Source organism: Neophocaena asiaeorientalis, unplaced genomic scaffold (genome assembly GCF_003031525.2).
Source record: "Neophocaena asiaeorientalis asiaeorientalis breed wild unplaced genomic scaffold, Neophocaena_asiaeorientalis_V1.1 scaffold132, whole genome shotgun sequence".
In the NCBI taxonomy this organism is placed as follows: Eukaryota; Metazoa; Chordata; class Mammalia; order Artiodactyla; family Phocoenidae; genus Neophocaena; species Neophocaena asiaeorientalis.
The window spans coordinates 200554-225855 of NW_020173393.1; the positions used below are offsets into that span (position 1 = coordinate 200554).

At 49.8% G+C, this 25302-nt stretch overlaps 1 protein-coding gene across 2 annotated transcripts in view; it reads left to right on the forward strand.

The window, feature by feature from the left end:
- Window positions 1-25302, forward strand: part of SULF2 (sulfatase 2) — a 139397-nt gene that overhangs the window by 79222 nt on the left and 34873 nt on the right. For both annotated transcript variants that reach the window (XM_024746869.1, XM_024746870.1), the window contains exons 4-5: window positions 11057-11208; window positions 23046-23215. In XM_024746869.1, the coding sequence (XP_024602637.1) occupies window positions 11057-11208; window positions 23046-23215 (322 nt within the window). The remainder of the gene's footprint in view (window positions 1-11056; window positions 11209-23045; window positions 23216-25302) is intronic.

The window sequence follows — 25302 nt, forward strand, 5'->3', positions numbered from 1 at the left end:
AAAGCGGGGAGACGAGGTCCAGGACGGAGCAGGAGACAGATCACGTGGGATCTTGTGGGACACGACAAGGGCTCTGGATCTCAGTTCAAGTGTGAAACGTAGCCGTTGAAGGGTTTGAATTTGGGCTTGATCTGTGACTTAACAGGATCCTTCTGGTGACTATGGAGGTTGGATGGGAGGCTGGAGCTTAGAGGTTGGAGTAGGGAAGCATCAGGACCAGGGAGGAGGCCCCAGCAAGGTCCAGGCGAGAGAAGGTGGGGGCTTGGACCACGCTGGTCCCAACGAGATGTAGGAGGCGCTCAGTCCTGAGTCTGTTCTAAACATGGAACTACTGTGATGTATCGTCAATATATATATCAGTGAGGGGGAGAGGGCAACTGAAGACCGCTTTGGGGCGTGTGGCCTGAGCAGCTGGCTTTTACCAGAATGTGGGGAGAGAAGCAACTTCAGGGGAACCAGTCAAAACTCCAGTTTGAAATGCCTGTTTGGCATCAAATGAATCGATCTGAAGGAAAAGATTAAGTTTTGTTAACCATCCAAACGATACATAAAAATGGCCAAATATTATCATCTCACTGGGAGATGGATAAACACATGAAATAATCTGGAACTGGAAAGTTTGTCTGTCTTGTTCGCCATTTCACCCCTAAGACATAGACCAGTACCTGGTATGTAGTAGATGTTCAATAAATATTTAATTAAACAATGGCAAAACGTGTGAAAGAGGCACGGGCCAACTGGAATTTGGAAGAGGTCATGGAGGGTGAAGACCCCTTTGTGTCTTCCCAAACTCCTTGCCTGTGAAACGGGGTGGTTTATCCTGGGAAAGATGGACTTCTCCAGCGTTCTGCTTCATTTTTCACTGACCTTTCCGAATCGCTTTGGCAAACATTGTTTATTGCCATTGGCTCGGCTCCGCGCTCAGGCCCGTCTCCGCTAATAGATGTGTGTCATGCTCAGCCGGTGTCTTTGTGTGGTGTAAACATCCTTCCCTGAGCTCACTACTGGAGTCTCCAAGGGGCCTTGTCATCTTCCAAGATGCCGTCGAATCTGGTTTCTAACAACCGTTTTCATTTCTCCAGAGACCTGAGTTCTCATCACACACACACGTACCCCCGCCCCCATAAAGGCTATATTTTGGGAACTCACAGTTCCTTTTTTTGGAGTTCTTACTCTTTGACAGACATGATCTCATTTGCTGTGGCCCCCATTTTACAGATGAAGTCACTGAGGCTCAGAGAGGAGCACTCATCTGCCCAAGGAGGCAGGGCTCAAACCCTGGCCCTCCAGATTCTGGAACCCAAGTTCCTCAAAGCCACACCGCACCCCTGTCCCCGTCACCAGAGACCCACGTAACTTTTGAAACTGTACACCCAGCACAGAGTTTCTTGACCTCGGCACCACTGGTGCTTTGAAGTCAGATCGTTCTTTGCTGTGGGGCTGTCCTGTGCACTGGAGGATGTTTAGCAGCATCCCTGGCCTCTACCCACCAGATGCCAGTAGCACCCCCCTCCCCTACTTGTGACAAACAGAAAAGACTCCAGACATCACCAGTGTCCGCTGGGGGGTGCAGATCGCCCCAGTTGGCCTGATACATGTTCCCTGTGCTCTGCACACAGACAGGCTTCGGACTGACATCTCCACCACCTCCATGTAGCCTTTTTCCAACGTGGAGCATTCCCTCCTGCAGATGTTGTGATAGAAATCCCTTCTAGTAAAACATCTGGCTGCCACTTCTGCAGCCCTCCTGCCCTCCCAGGGAGGGTGTGAGGCTTAAGACACTGGACAGGGGCAGTCTTGCACTGCCCTACCTGTGTGCCTCCCCGAAGTCCATCGACCCAGGCACCCTGTCAGCAGCTGTCACTGTGTGCCCACTCTTAGCCAGGTACTGGGCTAGGGCTACAGCACCCAGAAGAGGCCTCTGCCTTGTGGACCCAATATCCTTGGGGAACTGATGATAAACAAGAAAACAAACACACCTACAGGATAATTTCAGAGAGTGCTGAGTGCTATGGAGAAGATAAATAGCCTGGTGAGAGGGCTGGGTGGCCTTAGGCAAGGTGATCCGAGACGCCTTCTCAGAAGAGGTGACATCTAATCTGAGACGTCACAGTGAGAAGGAGCCAGTCCATGTGAGAAGGGAGAAGGCAAGTGTCCAAGGCCGAGGGAAGAGCAGGTGCAAATGCCCTGAGGTGGCAGTGCGTTTGGAACGTTTTAAGGAACAAGAGGCTGGGAGTGGCCAGAACAGTGAGCAGAGGGGGGAGTGATGGCAGATGTGGGCGGAGGTAGCAGGACAGGCGGGGGAGTCACTGAAGGGGAATGACAAGAAGGGTCCTTCTGGCCATTTGGGGGCGGGGTCTGGGTTATAGGGACAAACGGGGAGGCACCAAGGCCAGGTGGAGGCCATTTCCTCTGTACGCAAAGACATGAGGATGGAGGAGCAAAAGACACATTTCTCTTTGGGGACTACGTCATCCTGATGGCCTTGCCTCTTTCATTTGGATTCCCAAACACTGGATCTGAGGATTCCGACTGCAGCTTTTGAGCAGCTGTCTCATGGGCGGTGTTACAGAAATCCAACCCTTTCTTCCACTTTTGAGTCTCCTAGCTCAAGATTCAAAGTCCCGGGGCAGAGTCTGATTGGCCGAGTTCAGACATATACCTGCCCCTTGGGTGGGGAAGGACACCTTGATGGACACTTGGGACCTTTGTATTTAAGAGGAACCAGGGGTGTAGTGGCCATGGCTTTTCAGGGGTCACCCGAAAGAGAGAGACAGGGAGTGTGTGTCTGTGCGTGCACGCACACGTGTGTATTCATGCATGTGTGTATATATTGGTATATTGGCTCCAAATTATGGGGGAAACTACCAATCAAAATGAATAAATATTTAATGAAATGTTTATATTTGGATATAAATCGTGAAATGTAGCATGATCAACCAGTCCATTCCAGAATTTTTTTTTTTTTTTTTTTGCGGTACGCGGGCCTCTCCCGCTGCGGAGCACAGGCTCCGGACGCGCAGGCTCAGCGGCCATGGCTCATGGGCCCAGCCGCTCCGCGGCATGTGGGATCTTCCCGGACCGGGGCACGAACCCGTGTCCCCTGCATCGGCAGGCGGACTCTCAACCACTGCGCCACCAGGGAAGCCCCCAGAATATTTTGACTCAGTTATCTATCGATTCTCTCTAATGTAGGACGTGGGCGAAGATGGTGTGGGGTGAACGTGTGCTCAGAGACGCCAGTGTCCTTGAAACAGCCCTGTTGACAGTTTCATCCAGATGTCCCACAGTGGGGGAGGGGAGGGTCCCAAAGGTGGAGGTGCTGTCGGTCCCGCTCACCGCCACTTGCTAGGTACTTGGGATGTGCCAGGTACAATTTTCTGTTCCGTACACATGTTGGGTCTTCCGCCCCCCGTGACAGCAGGCAGTGATGTACTATCATCCTTGTCCAGTGAGGCACAGAGGGGTGAAGTCACTTGCCTGGGGTGTTAGGAGGTAGCAGACCAGACGGTTTGGCACGCCTGGCTGCTCTCCTGTACCACCTCCCATGTGATACAGTCACCACCCAGACTAAGGGGAATCACTGCCTGGAGGTACAAAACAATAGTGCCCCCAACCCTGGCCCGATCTGACCCGCTCTGCAGCACCGAGAATGACCCGACATGCCTGTTTTACTCCAGCTGCCGAAACCCTCCGTCTCCCCCGTATGCGAAGTGATGCCTCCATCTGCCCTCCTGTACCAGGTTTACCACCAGCTAATATCAGTCTCCGGTCGCCGCAAGACACAGTTTTTACAGACCACAAATGCAATCATTACGAGGCAATTTCAGTTAGAATCAGGGCTAGGAGAGATAACAGAAGGGCCTGGTTCTCCCATCAGCCTCTGAATGGTTCCCCAGCAGCACTTAAACTCAGACACATGAAGAAAGCAGCAGTCAGGAGGGGAAGCAGGCGCTCAGCTTTCCGACAAGAGCTGCCTGCCCGGGCCTGCAGGACCAGGAGAGAGCGATAGGGCGGGACCTGGGGGATGAGAATCCCCTCTATGTGGGGAGGGGGAGAGAGGCTGGGTTCTGACATCTGTCTCTGCAGGGCTTCCATTAGACATGGTGTTAACGGAGGAAGAAGTCGGCCAAAAAGGGGGATGCGTTGGTGCTAATGAAACTATAACACTTAGTGGGCACTTGTCATGTGCCATTTCTAAGCAATATGCATATATTAGTTCTCACGACCACCCCAGGGGTAGATACTGTTGTTATCCCCATTTTATAAATGGAGAAACTGAGGCATGGAGAGATTAAACAACTTACTCAAGGTCACACAGCTTTCAGTGTTGTGAAATATCTCCAAGAATCCCTTTAACATCCCTTCCCCTGGGATATCTTCCTCCTTGTCATCACAACCACTTTTCCTCATTTACATCGATGATTAAGTTCACCTTTGGCTAAGTTCGTTCAGCCACTTGTATAGAGTTTCCCAAACAGTGAGTGTCAACATTCCCACGGTCAGCTCCACCTCCTCTATGACTCCATTGACATTCAACTCAGGTTTCAGTTTCAGCGTTCAAACTTTTCATTTCTTTGCTGCGCTTTTGCCTCTGGTGGCCAGCTGTCTCCTTTTGATAATTCACTTTTGTAAAATGTCTTGTAGGTGTATCACTGGGAGACAGGGAGGCAACACAACTACTTGCGTTGCTGTCTGCACGTGAACTGAATAACAGGTGGACAGTAACCAGTCACTGATGGACCTTGCAAGAGGAGGTGTGGCTGATCGCGATGGGCATCTGTTATTGACACAGTGATTTGTGGACAGAGGAGCTAGTAGTGAAATTTGTACTCCATGCATGCTGCCATAGCCAAATCTGAACCGTGCTGTGGGAGACCGGTGTCATTTAACCAGTGTAGAAACTGACGTTTGTGCATATCGGGACCGTGCAGGGGCGAGGACAGCCCGTAACTGGCGGCTCCTGTTCTGTTGTCGTGGCCATCCCCCTTGTGTCACTCCTTTGCACTCTGGAGCCCACACCACCCTGGCCCAGTTCAGAGTCTACTTCTGCACTGGCATCGCCACTCCAGGTCACCAGAGCCGTGTTTCAGATCCCAGAGGGACCCTTCACCCCATGCGGGGAAGTTTGCTCTGCACCCAGGGTGAGAAAACTTTTCCTGCAAAGGGCCAGATAGTAAATATTTGGGACTTGCAGCCACATGGTCTCTGTTGCAGCTACCCAACTCTGCCATTGCAGTGTGCAGGCAGCCGTGAAGGCACGTAAACAAGTGGGTGTGGCTGTGTTCCAGTGAAACTATTTACAAAAACAGGTGGCGGGCCAGATCTGGTTTGCCAAAACCCTGCTCTACAGTGAGCACCTCACTGTCTTCTCCTTGGGTCTTTTAATTGCAGGTGAAAGACCTCAACCCAAAGTGAATTAAGCAAACAAAACAACAGCGTAAGTGGAGTGGTGGGATTTATTGGTTTACCGAACTCAGGGTTTTTCACCCTTGGCACTGCTGATGTCTTGGACCAGATAATTCTTTTTCCTGGGGAGCCATCCTGTACATTGTAGGATGCTTACCAACATCCCTTGCTTCCACCCACTTGATGCTGGTTGTGACACCTAAAAATGTCCCCATTGTCCAGTGTCCCCGAAAATTGGGAAACACTGTAGCTGAAAATGCTAGCATTAAAGGTGGCTTCAGGTAAGAGTGGACACAGGGACTCAAACCAGCATATTTCTCTCTCTTTCCACCTCTCTCTCTCTCTCTCCATGTCTCCTTCGCTCACCTCTGCTGCTTTCTTCCATGTTGCTTCACCTTCAAACAGACTCTCCCCTTCTTGGTGGCAAGATGGCTGCCAGCAGTTTCAAGCTTATATCCCACCAGCTTCAAGCCCCATGAAAGAAAAACTTCTTCCCAGTAGCTCCCGAAAATCCCAGGGCTGACTCTCATTGGCCCAGCTTGGGTCACATGCCTATCCCTGAACCGATGGCAGTAGCCAGAGGAATGTAGAGCTCTGATTGGTCAGGCTGAGATTATGCATGCAGCCCTGGAGTCAGGAGTTAAGAGCAGCCATGCATACTTACAGAAGGAAGCGGTGGTACCCAAAGAATCGTAGTCAGGACGAGGCAGGCAAAACAAAAGTCTCTGTTGCCAGGTGTAAATTTCTACCCAGTGCCTGGTACACAGGACCCAGTAAGTGCTCTGTCCCTTCCATTGATGCCAGCCCTGCATCCTAGGGGCAGCCATCAGCCAGCACATTGTCAGTGGTGTTTCCTGGCCTGGCATTTAATTCCTCTTAATCTGCCTGCCAAGTTGTTACACCCCCGCAGCAGCCCCCAGTTTGCTCTTCCTTTATACCATCCCAGCAGCGAAGGCTTAGCGACTCCAGTCTCCAACCATGACTTGGGCTGTATTTTTAATCTTGATTTTAATTCCAGCTCATTCTCCTGCCTGTGTCTCCCAGTCCCAGTGCCCCAGGGGCCCATGCTAATTTGCTTCTCGCACCTCAACTGGTGCCGGAGCAACCATTTTAAAAACTGCCTTGGTGAAATCTAATCAAGTGAGAGCAAAATCTAATTTGGCACTGAAAGCCTTTGACTGAAGCCCTGTTTTCTAGGGCCTTGTGGAGGCTGAATAATACTCTGGAGTTGTGAAGGACTGGGGGTTAGAAAGAGGAGGGAGATGTGAAAGAGAAGATTCTAACAGAGGAAGCAGCTCCGGATGTGTTGACACCCATGGCATTGGAAAATAATAGGCAGGGGTGGGCTTCCAAAGTCACCCCACCTCCCACCCCCAAGAAATACCTATCCCACCAGCAGGGCCAAGAATTTAGGCCTTTAGCATTTCAAGTTACACATTCATCAGAAAGACCTTAGCCTATATCTTCAGGAACAAACCAGTAGGATCCTGAGCTGGGGACTGGAGAGACCTGGGAGGGAACCTTGTTCCCCCAGTGGGGGATTCAGTGAGCCTCCTTCTCTGGGCTTTCGTTCACTCGTCTGCAAACCAAGAGAGTGAAGTTCCGTGCTTCTGAAATGACTTGTGGTCCTGTCTTCCCTTCAAAATGTGTCAGAAGCTGTGTTCCCAGGAAAATGCACACGAAATGAAAAATCTGGCATGTAATATTTCAGGGGATGTGTGCCCCCAAGCTTGTTCCTGCCTCAGGACCTTTGCACTTGCTGTTCTTTCGGCCTGGAGAAGTTTTCCTTATATTCCCACATTCCTTCTGACTCATTCTCATCATTCCTCAACCCTGACTACCCAGCCCAGTGGTACCTCCCGTGGTCTATCTCTGGCCACTTTGTTGCATCATCATCCTTTATTCTCTTCATCACCGTTGTCACGATCACCACCCTCTTTATTTGCCACAGTCCTCCTCCCTAGAATGTGAGTCCCATGAAGTCAGGGATCCTGAGGGTCTTCTTTACTGCTGTGTTTCCAGTGACTAGAACAGCTCCTGGCATACCTTAGGTGTTTAATAAATAGTTGTTAAATGGATATATTGATCTTTACATGCCTGGGACACTGATTCTATTATTTACTTAATATTTTTCTCTCGATTGTTTTACTCTTTTTACTTCAGTTGTTTGAAAAGAAAACGTTTACACCACCACCAATATTATTTATCATGAGAAAGTGTTGGGGAGCTATGAGGGGATGCTTATTAAGATCACCTTCTTCCTTGTTGAAGTTTTGAACCAAATGAGAAATAAAATTAAGGAGTCAGCAGATGGAAGCCAAAATAGTACTTTGAGGAATCTGATGAAGTCCAAGTTGGAGGATCTGGCTTCCTTCTGAGGGCATTTGGGCTTCCTGATGCTAAACTCCAGGGTCAGACAGACTTCTCACTGAGCCAAGCCCCCTTGAACTAGCAGTGCCTGGGGGTAGATCACTCCCCACAGGAAGGCAACGGAAGGATTGGGTTACGTGTGTCCAATTTGTCCCACCAAACTCACCAGACACATATGCCAAGGGTCAGCAAACTGCAGCCCACAAGCCAGATCCGGCCCTCCATCTGCCTTTATAAATAAAGTTTTATTGAAACACAGCCACACCCATTTGTCTGTGACTGTTTCCCGCAACAGCAGAGTTGAATAGTTGCAATAGAGGCTGTCTGGCCTTTGAAGCCTAACATATTTACTCTCTGGGCATTTACAGGAAAGGTTTGCTGGCCCTGCTGTGTCAGTCTTCCCCAAGGCAGAATAGGAGGGAAAGGAAGAGTCTAGGCGTGTTATCAGAGTAGAGCTCCCTACCTATGGAAAGAAGCGTCGGGAGTGGGGAGTAAGGTTATTGAGGTTTGGTAGATCTTGTTTCCTGGACTGTGCTTGGTCTCCAGGGGCCTTCTCAGCTCTCACAGTGTGGTTCTTTTACTGATGGGAAGGAGGTTCTGAGGGCCAGGTGGAGGTGCTGAGTTACTTAAATCAGGGTTTTCCTCAACTCCAGGGTATTGACAGTTTGTGCCAGATGATTCTCTGTAGTGGAGGCTGTCCTGAGCTCTGTCAAATGCTTAGCATTCTCCCGGGCCTCTGCCCGCTAGATGCATCCTCTTCCCCAAGTTGTGACAAACCTAAAATGTCTGCAGACACTGCCAAGTGTCTAAGGGGCAAAACTGCCCCTGGCTGAGAGCCACTGCTTTCCGGGGGCAGACGAAGCAAGTGTCTGTGCCACGTTCTAGAGAAGGAGGCTCAAGCCTTCAGCTTACCTGATGATTTTATGCTGCCTCTTACCTCCAGCCAGCATCTCCATCCTTGATGCCCCAGCGCCCAGCCGGGACATGCAGTTGCTGTTGAATTGGGCACCCATCACCTGGTTACGTTTCACTCTGTGCATATTGGATGTTACCCAGGACTCAGCCAGGGCAGCCGGTTTCCCAGCTCCCCTGCTGCCCAGGGCTCCTTTCCGTTTATTTTTGCACTGTCCTACCACGTGAAGGGAGGCTCCACCCTGGGCCTTCCCCCGAGGCTGCTGGGGGTCTTCCCTTCCTATTTTCACCTCCTCCTCGTGCCCACATCCTTCTAGGAAGAAGTTCATCAGCTCCTCCATCATGAGCACTCACTTCCTGGTCCTTCGTGCCAGGGGAGGATTTCATGGAAACGCTTGCCTTTGCCTAGAGCCTGGGGGATTCTGGAATCCGGCTGCTTGGGGTCTGAGGGGTCTTCCTACCCCTGGGCAGTGCCAGCCATCTGCCAGGTGTCCAGGAAAACGCCGTAGAGGGCTCCGGCTCCATGGCAGCCTCTCCTTGCCCAAGCCTCTCTTCTCTGGACCAACAGGTCTCAAGCAGCCCTTCGTGCTTTCTAGAAGGTTCTAAGTGGAAGGGCCCATCTCACCTCTGCTGGCATCATAGCAACCCTGGCCCACTCCTCCTTCCTCTATGCATGTTCACCTCCCCGTCTGTCTCTTCTCATCTTGGGCTCTGAATTGACACCTACTAGACCCTCACTTTTTGCCGGGAGTGGTGCCGAGCACTGTGCTTGCAGCATCTCTTCCAATCCCTTCCATAGCGCCGCTCTCCTGGCAGTGGTTCTCTGAGTGTCTCGGAGCCCCAGTGCCCTCATCTGGAAGAGAGGGCTGGCCTAGCGCCTCTGTCTCTAGAAAAACTCTCACAGATTTTTCCATTGCTAAAAAATGGCTTTATAGGTTATAATTATTAAAAATCACACTTGCTCACTGAGGAGAAAAAAAAGAACAAAAGAGTATCGCAAAGATCTTGTGTTACCTCACCACCCACAGAAAGTTCGGGGGTGTGTCCCCGTCCAGATGAATTAGGGTGATTCTTTCTTTAAGTAAGCTTTGCTGGTGGTGTGAAGCACGCCTGCAGAGACGTGCACTTTAGCCGCTCTAAATGCCCAGCTCCATGGAGTTTCACCAACTGAACCACCCGTGTTCCAGCAAGAAATAGAACAAAACTGTCATCACCCGAGAAGTCCCGCGCCCCTTCCATCCCCCTCGCCCCACGTCCAGCAATAGCCACGGCTTTTCTTCTCAAAACCATAGATTCCTTTTGCCTGTCTTTGAACTTCATGTAAATGGGATCATACTTTTATATCTGCTTTATTTCTCTTAACCCTGTTTGGTGGTTGTGATGTGTTCGTGTTAGTGAAAGGACACTAGTTAGGAAAGGATACTAGTCCTTCTTATTTCTATGTCATATTCGGGTATACAAACATGCGGTGTATTTCTCCATTCTTGTGTGGATGGACATCTGTTTTGTTTCTAGTTATTTGCTATTGTCAGTAGTGCCGCTATGAGCCTGTCCTGCCTGTGACTTTTGGCGAACCTAGGAATGCATTTCTTCTGAGTGAATACCCAGGATGCAAATCGCTGAGTCAGAAGGCGTGACTATGGTCAAGTTTAGCAGACGCTGCCGAGCAGCTTTCCACCGCGCCTGGATCGGTCTGCACGTCCACCGGCAGCGTGTGAGAGCTCCAGATGCCCCATGCCCCCACCTACAATCGGTCTCGGTCCATTTTTCTAAATGTTAGCCCTTCTAGACACCATGTAGTAGATAGAATCCAATGGGGTCCATAAACTTGAGTGGGAAAAAATGATGCTCTGGTTTTCACTGACCTACGGCTGACACTAGACATTTGCTTCAGTTCTGAATGTAAGCCCCTAACCGCGGTGCATCGGCAGAATTTATACCGTTGTCATCGTAGAAATCGCTGGTGTTTCAGTATTCCGTTGCAGTTGCTGTAGGTGTCGCAAAATCAAATATTCTCACTCATCACTACTTTGAAATGATCATTCCTTGCAAGGTCTTGCATTTAATCTTCATTTTTTTTAAGGACACGTTACTATATGGCAAATTCTCCTAATATTTTGATAACTGTATTTCAAAATAATTGATTTTCTCTGTAATCTTATATATTTTATTTTCTGCACGTGAGAACATTTGAGAAGGGGGTCATAGGCTGCACTTGCCTGCCAGAGGGCTCCGTGGCTCAGAGGGCAGTGCTGTCGCCAGGCTCTGGGCCTGCCATGGTTTAGAAATGGCTGTCGGCTGACGGACAGAGAAGGCTTTTGCTCTCTGTGTGCTCACGTGGCCTCCTGGTCCTTCTCCCCTCCAGCTTTCTTTGGGAAGTACCTTAACGAATACAACGGCTCCTACGTACCGCCTGGCTGGAAGGAGTGGGTCGGCCTCCTTAAAAACTCCCGCTTTTATAACTACACACTGTGTCGGAACGGAGTGAAGGAGAAGCACGGCTTTGACTACTCCAAGGTGAGTCCCCCTTCCTGGCTGGGAGAGGCTGTGGGGCTCGGCCCTGGCGATCACGACACGGGAGCCCGACTACCTGGGCTCAGACGGCGACACTTATTACATGTGTGACCTTGAGCATCTTACTTACATCCTCTGCTTCAGTTTTCTCATTTCTCAAATGATAGTCTCTGTTTCTAGGAGTATTGTTTTATTTTTCATGTTTTGAAATTGAAGTAAAGTTGATTTACAATATTGTATTAGTTTCAGGGGTACAGCAGAGTGATTCAGTTATATTTTTTCCAGATTACTCTCCACTATAGGTTATTTCAAGATATTGAATATAATTCCCTGCGCTATGCAGTAAATCCTTGTTGCTTATTTGTTTCATGTGTGGTGTTTGTTAATCCCGTGCTCCTCATTTATCTCTCCCCCCATCCCCCCATCCCTTTCCCCTTGGGTAACCATAAGTTTGTTTTTCTGTGTCTGTGAGTCTGTTTCTGTTTTGTATTAGATTCATTTGTTTTATTTTTAGATTCCACATATAAGTGGTATCACATATCTGTCTCTCTCTGACTGACTTCACTAAGTGTAATGCTAGGTTTATCTCTGTCGCTGCAAATGGCAGTGTAAGAGTGTTGGGTTTTTCCAGTTGAGATATATTTGACATACAACATTGTGTAAGTTTAACGCGTACAACGTGCTTATTCGATACGTGTGTATAGCGCAGTGTGATTGCCGTTGCCATGTCAGCTAAACCTTTATCACGTTGCATAATCTCTTCCTTTCTGTGGTGAGAATAGTTAAGACCTAGTCTCTCTCAGCAAGTCTGATGTCTATAGTGCAGTACTGTTGCCTAGAATGACTATGCTGTGCGTTAGATCTCCAGGACTCACTCATTTACTAGTTGTAAGTTTGTCCCTTTAAAAACATCTCCCCACTTCTCCCACCCCCCGCCCCTGGTAACACCCATTCCACTTTCTGTTTTTATGAGTTCAGCTCTTTTGAATTCCATATACAAGTGATATCACACAGTATTTGTCTTTCTCTGACTTACGTCACTTAGCATAATGTCCTCAAAGTATGTCCATGTTGATGCAGATGGCAGGATTGCCTTCTTTCTCGGGACGGAATAATGTTCCATCGTGTGTGTGTGTGTGTGTGTGTGTGTGTGTGTGGCGTGCCAGGTGATATGAGGGTACTATTTTATAACATTTTGCCAAAGCAGAACTTTCTTACAGAAAGTGTGCATATAGAGTGTACGGTTCGATGAATTTCCAAAAACTGAGCAGACACACGTAACCAGCACTCACGTAGGTCATGAAGTTCCCCTCATGTAACTCCCAGCAACCACGCCTCCCAAAAGGACACCCATTACTCAGACTTCCAGCATTGTAGACTAATTCTGTATCCAGCTTTTGTTGCTTAACCCTGTTGAAATTCCCGTGTTGTTACGTGTGAGGGTAGATCCTTCATTCTTGTTGTATAGCCTTCCATTGTGTGATTATACGTTAATCTCTTTGTTCCCTGGGACGTACTTTTTCTAGTTCTGATTTGTGGAACTGAGGTAAGGTAAGGAGCATAGATCCTAAGTGAATTTTCAGGGAATTTTCACACATCTGTGCATCTGTGTAAGTGCCGCCCAGGTCAAGCTGTAGAGCATTTCCGACCCCCAGCAGGTTCCCTCATACGCCTTTCCAGCCAAAACCGCCACCACCTCTGTTTTGACTTTTATCACCGTGGATTGGTTTTGCCTGTTCAGGAACTTCACATAAGTGGAATCATATCATATGTGCTCTCTATATCTGGCTTTTTTCACTCAACATCACGTCTGTGAGATTCATCCACATGGTTGTGTGTATCGGCCGCGTGTCCTTTTCAGTGCTATGTAGTATTCTGTCGTATAAATAGATGACAGATATTCGTCTATTCAACGACCGATGGATATTTTGGTTGCCTCTGGTTGGGTCTGTTATGAACTAAGCTGCCGTGAGCATCCTTACACGTGGCTTTTGGTAGACATATGAACCCATTTCTTTGGCTTATCCACCTGGGAGTAGAATTGCTGGGATATAGGATACGTTACATGGTTGGACCAGTTTACACTTCCCAGCCAGAAATGTTTAAGCGTTCCAGTTGCTTCACATTCCTGAACACGGGTATTGTCTTTTTTATTATAGCCATTTGGCTGGGGGCATAGTGGTATTTCATTGTGGTTTTTCCACAGGTGTTTTTGAGGATCACACGAGTTAATACATGTAGAGCATGACAGGAGACCATTGCATATATAGTAAATATTCAGGACATATTAGTCCAGATCAGGACGCCAAACTTGCTCTGTAAAGGGCCAAATGCTAAATATTTTAGACTTTACGAGCCATAGTCTCTATTGCAAGCTGCTCAAGTCTTCCCTTGCAGTGCAAAAGCAGCCATAGATGATATGTAAGCCGATAAGCATGGCTGTGTTTCAGTAAAACTTTATTTACAAAAACAGGCAGGGGGCCTGACCTGGCCAGTGGGTGGTAGTCTCCTGACGCCCGGCTTAGATAATGATGATGATGGTGGTAAGGAGGGAGAGACTGACACGGACGGTTCATCCAAACTTACCATTAAAAAAAATATATCTGGAGACTCACAAATATTCCTGCCCCAACTAAATCCTCAGAATCAGCTCCGGCATCCCACCACAGCAGATACATTATTTCACCGGTCTGTCAAATCCACCTCTTTCTCTTCCCCATTCCCACTGCCACTAGCCCTGGGCCTGACTTACTGTCGTAACCAGGGTTCTCTGATGACGATTCCTTGGGGCCTCCCTCTCGTTGTCCCTAAAAAAGCCACACAAGGCTCCTAGGCAGAAGTCACCAGGGGGCAGGCTGTCACGCAAACAGGAGAGCAGGCTGGGAGCAGGTAAGACAGCATGGAGCGGTGGGGACTGTGGAGGACTCAGCTGTCTAAAACGGGGCAGCAAACTCGGATCAGGCCTGTCTGTCCCACGTAGCATTGTGCGCCGGAGACGGCCAGGTTTTCTGATTTTTCAACAGAAGCCACAAATTTGTATATTTTTCTCCTGTGAAGTCTGATTTTTAAGTATTGGCAGGTAATTCAGACATCTCTCAAATACTGCATGAATCAAGGTCACCTGAGGCCCAGACCTGACCCATGGATTTGCAGCCCATTGTATTGTTCTGCTACCCATTGCCCTCCAGGGGCTGTGCAGTGGACTGGGGGTTCAAAGCCCGGCTCTGAACATATTATGTGCTGTTGGATATGCTACCCATTCCTAAGAGCCTCAATTCCCAAATCTGGAAAATGGGCACATCCTAGCATCTTAATAATGCGCATTTCTATTTACTGAGCACCTACTGTGGTCCAGGCACTATGCTGGCTGTTTTATGTACGATATATCTAATCTTCACAACAGCCATAGCAAGTGAGGACTAGTGGGAGTTGATTACATTAGTCATATATTCCCTCAGCAAGTATTTATTAAGAGCCTACTATGTGCCAGGTGCTGAGTATCCAAGGGTGAACAAAAACAGACCCAGGTACCGTCCTCATGGAGTTTGTGGTCTAGCGGTGGAGGTGTGTTATGAACTGTGAAGGGATGGCCACCTGTATTAAAGTCAGAACACCACACACAGTGTAGAAGCATGCGCGCGCGCAAACACACACACACACACACACACACACACACACACACACACACACACACACACACCAGCACATCAGCCCAATCTCCTATTTTGTCATCCCCAGTATGAGCCATTTCAACCAGACCAGCCTTGTCAGTTGTTACAACCATCTCAAAACCTTTACTAGTGCTTCCCTGTCCTGAGTTTATCCAAGTTTTGTCTGTCTTTTCTTCCATGAAGCGTTTCTGGATTACTCTAAACTATAGGAGTTCTCCTTTTTTGAATCAGACTGGCCTCTTTCAGCTGCTTGTGAGCAGAAATGAACAAAAACTCAAATCAAAATGGCTTAATTGAAGAAGAAACGTATTAGCCTTTTTAACTGATCCAGCAGTAATGGCATCACACATGGCTGGATTAGGCAGTGGTTTCTCACTCCTTTGTATTCTGTTTTCTTCTCTTCGACCTCATCCACAGACTGTATGTCTGTCTCTCTTCTCCTGGTACCAGTATGGCCATCCTTGCATCCTCTCAGCTTCCTGCCCAGCTGCAAGCATGGGTGTCTCCTTCCCAGGATTCCTAGCTAGTTTCATTGGCTCTGGATCAGTCACATATCTGTCCCTGAACCAACCAGTGTGGCCAGGGGAACGCAGTGTTCTGATGGGCTGTAAATCACGTGCTCCACTCCTGACTCAGAGGAGCGGGTAGCAGGAGCCCTACTATGGAGCTCAACCCTGGAACATCAGCTGAGAATAGAGCCCCAAATAAAAATGGAGAGTTTCCACTGGAAGGAGGCTGACTAGATGCTTAACAGCCAAAACACACCCAATCCCACTCACCTTCTGGGAACACCAGCACATCTGGGGAGCCCTCCCACCTTTGACAGGTAATCACCACCCGCGTGTCCCCTTCCTGAGTGTAAGTCTGATCAGTCCAGGCCCCAAGTGGCAGACACCACACGTGACGTCACCTGGGCAGTGCCCTCTCCCTGACCCTGCGTCTCCCTCTGCACATAGTAGGCCTGCCTTCAGGACCTCCCGAATGAATTGATTCCAAAGTCCTGGTTGGGGGGGATTTAGCAGCTCTGCTGGACTCCTTGGCAATACAAAGCACAGTCTCTCAATGCAGAACACACCTTTTCTCTCCTCCCAGCCTCAGTGCAGGCAGATTCTCCAAATACCCAGAAAAATCCACTCCCTCCTTTTTAAAATTCCTCACCATGTCCACGCCTGGCCTCAGCACAGCCCAATAATGAAGTCATCCAGGGATACTCCATCCCCTTGGCGCTGAGGATGGGACACGCAGCGGCTGCTTTGTCCCCCCATTTCCTACCATCCATACATCTCGGCCTGTGAATGAGAGGAGCCCCTGTGCCAAAGGTGGGAGAATTCCTGGAGCCCCAGTTACCAGAGGCCTGGAAACAGAGGGATGGGGGGCCCTGTGGGGTCAGAGCTGGCTCAAGTCCAGAGTTCAACTCCCAAGGGTAGCGGTGGGCAGCGGAAGCCGGAGCACCGGGAGGGAACAGGAGAGAGCTTGGAGTTTCCAGCTGAGGCAGAGCTGCAGGGCGGGAGCCCCACACTCTGGGAGGCCCAGTGCCTCCGTCAGGTCAGAGTATCATGCTGACACTGACCTGGGGGGCCTCGGCGGGAAGCCCAAGTAGGGAGGAAGTGGCAGCCCTTCCCAAGAGCCCCTCAAAAGGCGCTCTGAGGACTCTGTCCCACATCGCTAATCCCAAAGGTGGGCAGATGCCACCAAAGGGGTCCTCATGGCAGAGTGGAAAGAGAGGCAGTGATGATGAGAAAAGAATAATGTAGAGCCAGCACTAATGGTCGAAGAGGGCTGGAGAAGGCAGCAGAAGGGAGATAGGCGTGACCAGGTCAGGAGATGGAGGAGGGTCCAGGTGAGTCGGTGGGGGTCGGGGGGGCTCTGCAGAAATGGCGGTCCCCAGGAACCTGAGTGCATCCACCCCTCAGCCCAGCATGTGTACTTCTCTCTCTCTCTGTTCTGGAGAAGCCTTCCTTGTGTGCAGAGGGGGTATAGCCAAGCTGTTGGCTGCAACTTTGCCATGGAAAGAAATCAACCAAGAAAGCCCAGTAATGCGGGAAGCGACTGAATGACCGTGGAGAAGTCTGGAAAAAGACAAGGGGGATCTGTGCCTAAAGCCATCAGAAAAGCTTAGGACATAGGCTGAGTGGGAAAAGCAAGTTTCAGGACTCCTTCAGGTCCCTGGTCAGATGTTACCCTCCTAGACCACCCTGTATTCAGGGTGACCCCCCCCTCGACCCCCCGTCACCACTGATGCGCCAGACGTATATACATATCATGGATTCACGTGCTCTCATTCGAATACAAGGCTCATGAAGACGGGAACGTGCGTTAATCTCGTTCACTGCTGTGTGTTGGATGAATGAATGAATGTACACGGTGTGATAGGATTAATGTAAAAAGATGCATAAAGCAATATACTCTAGCATACGTAATAACACATCTGGAGAGACACTGCTTTCTCAGTAGAGGACAAAAGAGGCCAAGATTGGGAGTGGGGATGAGAGGAAGTCAAAGGGAACTTCAGCTTTGTTCGTACCGTTTTAATTTTCACAAGGAAAATGCATGCGTTGTGATTCCTGAGGACTGATGGCTAACACTCTTTTAGAGGGTATCACGCACCAGATACCGCTGGAATCGTTGTACACGAATTAACCCATGCATTTCTCACCAGAGCCTATGAGGTGTCTGCTGTTACTATTTCCAATCACCAGAGGAGGAAACTGAGGCCCAGAGAGGCTAAGTAACCAGGCCACACAGCTGGTAAGGGGTTCGTTCAGGATTCGAACCCAGGCCATCTGGCTTCAAAATCCATTCTCTAAACTACAGCCCATGGGCCAGCCCGCCAACTGTTTTGCTACAACCCTTGAGCTTAGAATGGTTTTTACATTTCTACGCAGCTGAAAAAAATCAAAAGAACAGCGATTTTCATGACATGTGAAAACTACATGAAATTCAAATTTTAGTGCGCGTGGATAAAGTTTTACTGCAGCCAGACGCGCCCATTCATTTATGCAGTTACTGCTTTTGAGCTTTAATGGCAGTAATGAGTGATTGTAACTAAGACTTCTGGCCTGCAAAGCCTCAAATATTTATCATCTGGCCTTTTACAGAAAAGGTTTGTTGAGACCTGCTGTAAACCACCATCTACTCCTCCCATTAATCTTTTTGTTTGTGGGGGAAAAAAAAGAGAGAAACCAGGGAAAAAACACAAAGGCCTGAGCTCTAGCTCTGAATAAATTGCTTATTCGTTTTGTGGCCTCAGTCTCCCTGTCTGTAAAATGGGCATGGTGTCCACTTCACAATGTTGCTATGAAGGTCAGTCAAGCAAATACCTGATAACAGTAAGAGCCAGTGTCCATCGTGGGTTCCCTCGGTACCAGCCTCCATGTTAAGTGCTTTATTCACTTAGCAAGTCCATGTCAAGTGCTCTTGGCACCATCTGAACAAGGGACTGTTATTGGGCCCATTTTCGAGATGCAGAAACTGAGGTGCAGAAAGGCATTGTTTGCCCACAGCTAGCAGGTGATAAAGCTGGAACTTGAACCCAGTGTTTCTGACTCCAGAGCCCTCACCCTTTGTAAAATGATTGCTCCTTAGAGATGTGAATCTCTTTTAAACACAAACTGCTGTAGAAGCTTCCGAAGGTGAGGGATCAACATCATGATTGGGAACGAAAGTTGGACAAACCGGCTGCCCAGGGAAGCCAAGGGCTCAGGAAAGGAGACCCTCTGTCACGCAAGGTTGACTTGCCAAGTGAAGAAAACACGAAGAGGTGGGCTTGGGAGCTGCCACCTGGGGCCGAGACAACCTCCCCTCCTTGCTCCCCCCCACCCCCACCCAGCCTTCCACCAGCTGTCTGAGAGTAAAACCACAGGTTTCCCAGCACAGCCCTAAAGCCACCCAGTGGTGCTCGGGTGGGGCTTCCCAAGCAGAAAATTTAGTCCTGGGAGCCAGGGGACTCTGATCTGGGGAGATGTCCTGTGACATATGGGGTGAACTGGCTTATCTCACCCAAGTTCAAACAAGAGGCAGAAACTCGGGCTTCCACGGGGCAAAGTGTGAGCAGCTCCCACCAGCACCCACGGAAGACACGTTTCTCCCCACACCCGGACCCAGACAGAAAGAGGGGCTTCCCGTCAGCCATGCCCCCCTCTTGTCCTTACAGTCTCTGCCCCCCCCCTCCACCCCTCCCCAATCCCCCTGCTTCCTTCTCCCCTCTCTTAACAGCACAGCTTTTCCGCGCCCTACATGGGACTGTACCCTGGGGACAGGGACCCGCGGCCACACACCCACCCTTAACAGGGAGCCCAGCACCCCGGGAATAGGCACCCAACATCTAAGTGAGCTCAGAAATAATAGCTTCAGCGACTGAAACAGTGGCAAAGGCCAAGCCTGGGAAAGAGGCAGGGAGACTCGCAAGCCCACCTGTCACTGGGGTCCCCAGGAGCGCCCCCCTCTTCCTTCCCGAGAAATCCTACTGGTAAATGACTGCTTGAGGAAGACAGCCCAGGGCCGCAGGCTAGCAGTCTCCTCGGATGCACTGCGGTTCCTCTTGGCTAACTGAGCAAATTGTCGAAGAAGCTCAGGATGGTGGGGGAGGTGGGGATACGCCCTCCTGGGTGTCCGGCAGGGTGTCCTTGTCCCTGGCTGTCTGCCAGCTGTGGTTGCGAAACTCTGAGCAGAAGCAAAGTCCCCAGGACCCTGGCATCACTGCCGCCCTGCACAGGTGTGGTCAGGAGTACGGAGGTGGGGAGGGGAGATCTAGCTCACGAATACCCAGGTGTGTCCGCCTCACCTGGGAGGTGGAGTGCGCCTGGCCCGGAGCCAAAGGGAGGCAGGGAGTGACTTCCTCATGGTCTATCGGCCAGTCTCCAGCTTCTAGAAAGTTCACCTTTTGACCTGCATCATCCTCCCACCTGTCTCCCCCTTTCTGTGAATAACTGAATTTCTGACTGAGCCCAGGCACCCCAGACTCAACCTGTTCAAGGCTGAACTCTGCATTTCCACCCTCACCCCAACATTCTCCTGGACCCCCGTCTCTGCACCCTTCACCTAAACCAGAAAGCATGGGACGGGGGTGGGGCCTGACTGCCCCCTTTCATGCACCCCACACATCCAGTCAGTGGACATGACCTATCTGGGGGGGTCCACTCCCAGCCGTCACTGGGCAGTGCCACCACTGCCCTGGCCCAGGCCCCGGCCCCGGCCCCCTCTGCCCTCCCTCTGAGCCAGGACTCAGCTCACGTATTGGGACCAAGGGCTGCTTCTCACTGGCGCAACCCAGGCTCATGCCCAGCCCCAGAGTCAGGATGGTGTGGACCCCTCCAGTCCACATGGGTGGATGGGAGTGCAGGCACCACTGTCAGATGCATTGTAGACGCCCTAATGCAGCCAGAGGGGACCAGCAAAGGCTTAGCGTAGGAGTGGCTCTGAGGAGGACCAGGAAAGATAGGAGACTCATGGACGTGCAGAACATCTGCCCCGCCCCCGGGATGGCATAATGTTCCCTGACTCCTGCTGAGAGCTGGCTGCGTGCAGGGCACTGTGTCATGAGCTTTAATCTCTCGGCACTTGAAGCCCTCTCACACCAGCCTTGAGGGGCAGACATAGTAATCACCCCGCACGCTTCCAAATGTACAACGTCACAGAGACTGTTGGAGCCCCTCCATCACCCTTCCAGCTCTATTCCTGTCCCGCTGCCCCCTCCCAGGGAGGTCCTGTGGTGGCCGCTTATTCCCACACATGCATTTAATTCTTTTATTCCATATGCAGACATCTCAAACAATATAAAATACTGTTTTGTGTTTTTAGACTTTATATCAAGAGTATCATATCGTACATAGCCCTCTACATATCAGGTCTGTGAGATGTATCCATGCTGATGCGTGTAGCTCTAGTTTATTCTTTTTCACTGCTCCATCATTGCATTGTCCTGGTGATGGATAGTATTGGTGGCTTTAAAAAAAATCATGTTTAATCACAGCCAATCAAGCACATATATGGTTCTAAAAGCGAATAGTGAAAATGGGTTTATTATGAAGAACAGCAGCTCTCTTCCCGCCCCTCCCCACCCAGGGTCCCAACCCCTCCTTTTCACCTAAGAGAGTTTTGCAATGTTTTTAGATCCACTACTAGTTACAAGGTATTTCTAACACCTTTAGATCATGTTCCACAGTTATAGCAGCAGCTCTTTGATTTGTGTCACATAGAATGTTATTTTTAGGTAATAGGTTCTACAGGACCCCCTTATAAAGCCTTTTTTTACTCCCCAAAATTATTCATAAAAAGTATTCAAGGAAAAGTATATAAAGTAGCAAGTGACTTTCTCCCCTCCCTCCCCTTATCCTGGTCCCCAGTTAGCACTTTGGTCCTGGATTTTCCCTTGGTGCTCAAAAGCATATGAAGGTAGGGGTTTGGTTTCTCCTCTCTACCCTGCCTCCTACTCTCTCCCACAAAAAAAAAAAAAAATAGAATCTTCCAGAGTTTGACTCTGTAGCTTGCTCTTTCCCTTAACAGTGTATCTTGGACAACTTTCTACCTCGGTAACTACAGACCTGCTGCCCTTTTAATGTCTGCACAGCGCTGCACAGTATGAAAGCAGTGCAAGTTCATTCATCATCTTCCCATTACTGGTCACTGTGATGCAGTGACTGTCCTTGTGCACATAGGCATAGAGCACGGATGTCCCTGGAGGCACGTACCTCTAGAGGCGCAGGTACCCCTGGAGTATGTATGTATTTGGTACAGTTCATTTCCGGGTGGAAGCTGTAGCCACTTCTTCACCTTTCTCTTTTCTCTAAAATAATATCTCTTTTTGAAAGTTATCATTTTGGACAGAGCTGCTTCTGGAGAAGCAGAAGGTAAATTTTTAAGAACTCATTACCTTCATAAGAAATCAGCAGCTAAAGATTTACCAAATTCAGGAAGAGTTTAGGCAAATCTCAGCTTCTTAGCTGAGCTTTTAAAGCCCTTGTTTCCTGTCCATCACTTTTCCCTCCCACTCTTCTCTCCTCCTGCCCAGTATCTAAGTGGGTCTCACTTTTCTGGAGACGCTACTGCATGCCTGTGTTTGTGCTGCTGCTTTGATTGTCCCGGCATTGTACCTGACGATTGTTCACCCTCTTTCTATTCCTCAGACACAAGGCAAGTTCATTCCTGCCTCAGAGGCCTTGCATTTTCTGTTCCCTCTGCCTGGAACACTTCCTCTAGATCAGTGATTCTCACTCCTGGCTGCACATTGGAATCTCCTGGTGAGCTTTTAAAAAGTCCAGTACCCAGACTGGACCACAGACCAATTAAACCAGAATCTCTGGAAGAGAGCCCAGCCATCAGTAAAGCTCCCCTGAGGATTCCAGCAAGCAGCTGAAAGTGAACTCCAATGATATAACAATAGATCTTCCCATGCCCAGCTCCTCATCACTCAGGTCTCAGCTCAAATGTCACCTCCTCAGAGAAGCCCTCCCTGATTGCCCCAGCTAAAGTATTCCTCCCACTCCAGCTCCCAGTTACTCTTTGTCACATTTTGTCTAATTTCCTTCTTCTGTCACATGGCGTCACTATCTTGGCTCTTCGTTTATACGTTTGTCTGCTCCCGCCCCCAGTACAGACCCTCCAGGATTGCAGGGATGTATGCACCCTGCATGATGGTATCCCTGGAGCCTTGAAAAGACTTCAGGCTTAGGGACCAGCACTCAGGAGGCCTGGCTGCAACATTTATCAGCTGTGTGACATTAGGCAATTCACTTAACTTCTCCGGGTCTTCATTTCCTGTTCTGGAAAACAGGGTTTACCATCACACCTACATTCTAGGGCTATATAAGAATTAAACAAGCTAATACATGTAAACACAGAACAATTCCTGGAGCGCCATAAGAACTCAATAGTGTTAGCTATTATTATTTTAAGATCTATCACAAATGAATGACAAATTGTAATTCCTCTCCCGTCCTCCCTAACCCCTTCTCTGCTTTTTTTTTCTGTTGTGCATAACATCATTTGACATTCCCTGTTTTACTTGCTTATTTATTGTCTGTTTGCCCCTAGACCGTCAGCTCTGCGAGGGATTGTCTATTTTGGTCACTGCTGTGTCCCCAATGCCCGGCACGGCGCCTGGCACATGGCAGGCGCTCAGCACGGATGCCCAGCTCCTCATACCTTCTCCTGTCTCTCCCCACCCCCCAGGACTACCTGACAGACCTGATCACCAACGACAGCGTGAGCTTCTTCCGTACATCCAAGAAGATGTACCCGCACAGGCCCGTTCTCATGGTCATCAGCCACGCAGCCCCTCACGGCCCCGAGGACTCGGCCCCCCAGTACTCAAGCCTCTTCCCCAACGCATCGCAGCACATGTAAGCTTCGGGGCGCTGCCTGCAGAGCTGCTGGGTGGCACGAAGGTGGGAGGGTCCGGCTCGATCACAGTGATGTAATGACAGAGACGAGGCTGTCTCTTGTCTCTAATCCTCCGGGTTTAAAGAAGCCAGGGACACACAGCTGATCTCTGAGGAAACTGGGATACAGATCCAGTAATAACAACGCAAAGCAGGCAACAAGAGTTTTTAACTTGGGACCCACATCCTCCCACCGAGAGGTCTGTGGGTAGAACAGCATTTCAGGTGTATACCCGTGTAATAGTTTTCCTTTGCAATCTGTGTATTTTATTTTGCACATTTTAAAACACTTTTGAGAAAGGGTCTATAGCCTCATCAGACTACTAATATATTCACAGCCTTTATAAGCTGTTGACTCCATGGCAGGCTCTGTGCTAAGCCCTGTACGTTGCAGTGAATCCCTGAATATTCCCAGTGACCCTTGGTGTATCAGTTATCTATTGCTGCATAACAAGTTACCCCGAAATTGAGCAACTTAAAACACCAACGCGTATCACCGCGCAGTGTCTGTGAGTCAGGAATCTGAGAGTGGCCTATCTGGAAGGTTCTAGCTCAGGGTCTCCCGAGGTTGTGAAAAAGGTGTCAGCTGGGGCTGCCGCCATCTGAGGCTTGCCTGGGGCTCACTCACACGGCTGCCCCTCAACCAGCAGATCTCACCATCGGGCTGATGCAGTCTTTTATAACCTAATCTCAAAGTGACACACCATCTCTCCCACATTCTATTGGTTGCCCAGACCAGTGCTCCTACAGTATGGGAGGGGGTACACGTGTGTGATTACCAGGAAGTGGGGGCTATTGAGTGCTCTCCTGGAGGCTGCTTGTCACACTTGGTATTCCCATTTTACCAATGGGAAAACCGAGGCACAGAGAGGTGAGGTAACTCCCCTAAGGTCACCCAGCTGGTAAACGGCAGAGCTCGAATTCAAATCCGGCGCCCATTCCTGCCTCCCATCTCTCTGCCCACCCCTCCAGTCCTCCTCCCTCCAGCTGGCTAGTAAATCCTTCTGGAAAGTTCTTCTGCTTTTCTCTGCCTCAGACCACCTCCTGCTTAGCAGCAAAACTCAGCAGCCCTTGCTGTGACATTGGGGCGACAAGGACTGGGTGATTCGGAGTCCGCCTGAATATTCCGGCTGTTTAATTTTCGTTGCAATCAGAATGCACTGCCTTCCTCACCCCCCTTGCCGTGATTACTTTCTGACAGAGCCCGGAGTGGCTCCGAGAGGATGAGGCAGTTAACCTGCTGATCCCCTGGTCTTTGGGGAGCAGGACTGGACAGATGGTGGAGAACTGCATTCCAGGGACCGCGGCACCCCTCTCACTCCGCAGACGGCAGCACTGCCTCTCTGCACATCTGCCGTGGCTGCCCCCCACCCCAGCCCTCTCCTCCTGCCTGAGATGCCAGCCTCCCACCCTCACCCACAGCCCACCTTTGAGGGAGGGGGCACGTGGCCAACTCAGTCCCCCTAAGGGAGGAGCCGCGGAGTGGGGGAAGGTACACTTTGCTTCTTCAGTGTCTCCTCTAAAAGGGGTGCTGGCACCCCGCCCCCCAGCAGCCCTGGAGTTTCATGATGAGATGGTTTGACATTGCCTGCTCATTTATTTTCCCTTTGAAATGAAAATTATAGAAATTGAACACGAGCAATGCCTGCTGCCATTACTTACCCAGAGCACCCCCTGTGCCTTATTAGGGCTATGTTTGAAAGGCTCTCTTATCTCTGGGGTATAATCATTTTCAAAACAAAACCCAAAACCAGAAAGTTCTGCAGCTGGGATGTTTAATTATGACAGTCAGGAGAGCTGAGGAGGGGACAGAGTTCCAGATCTTTCTATCACGAGACTCCTGTCAGAGACTCACCCCATCAAGCCTTGTGCCATATTCTCGGGCTGGGCTTGTGGGTTCTGAAAAACGTTGCTCGTTGCGATGTGGTCCCACTGCCTCAGCCCAGGGCCCCATCCCCCCCCCAGCCAGCTCCGTACACGCACAAAGATGCAAATAGATGCACGCAGACACACACGCACACACACAGATACAGACACAAATACGCAAA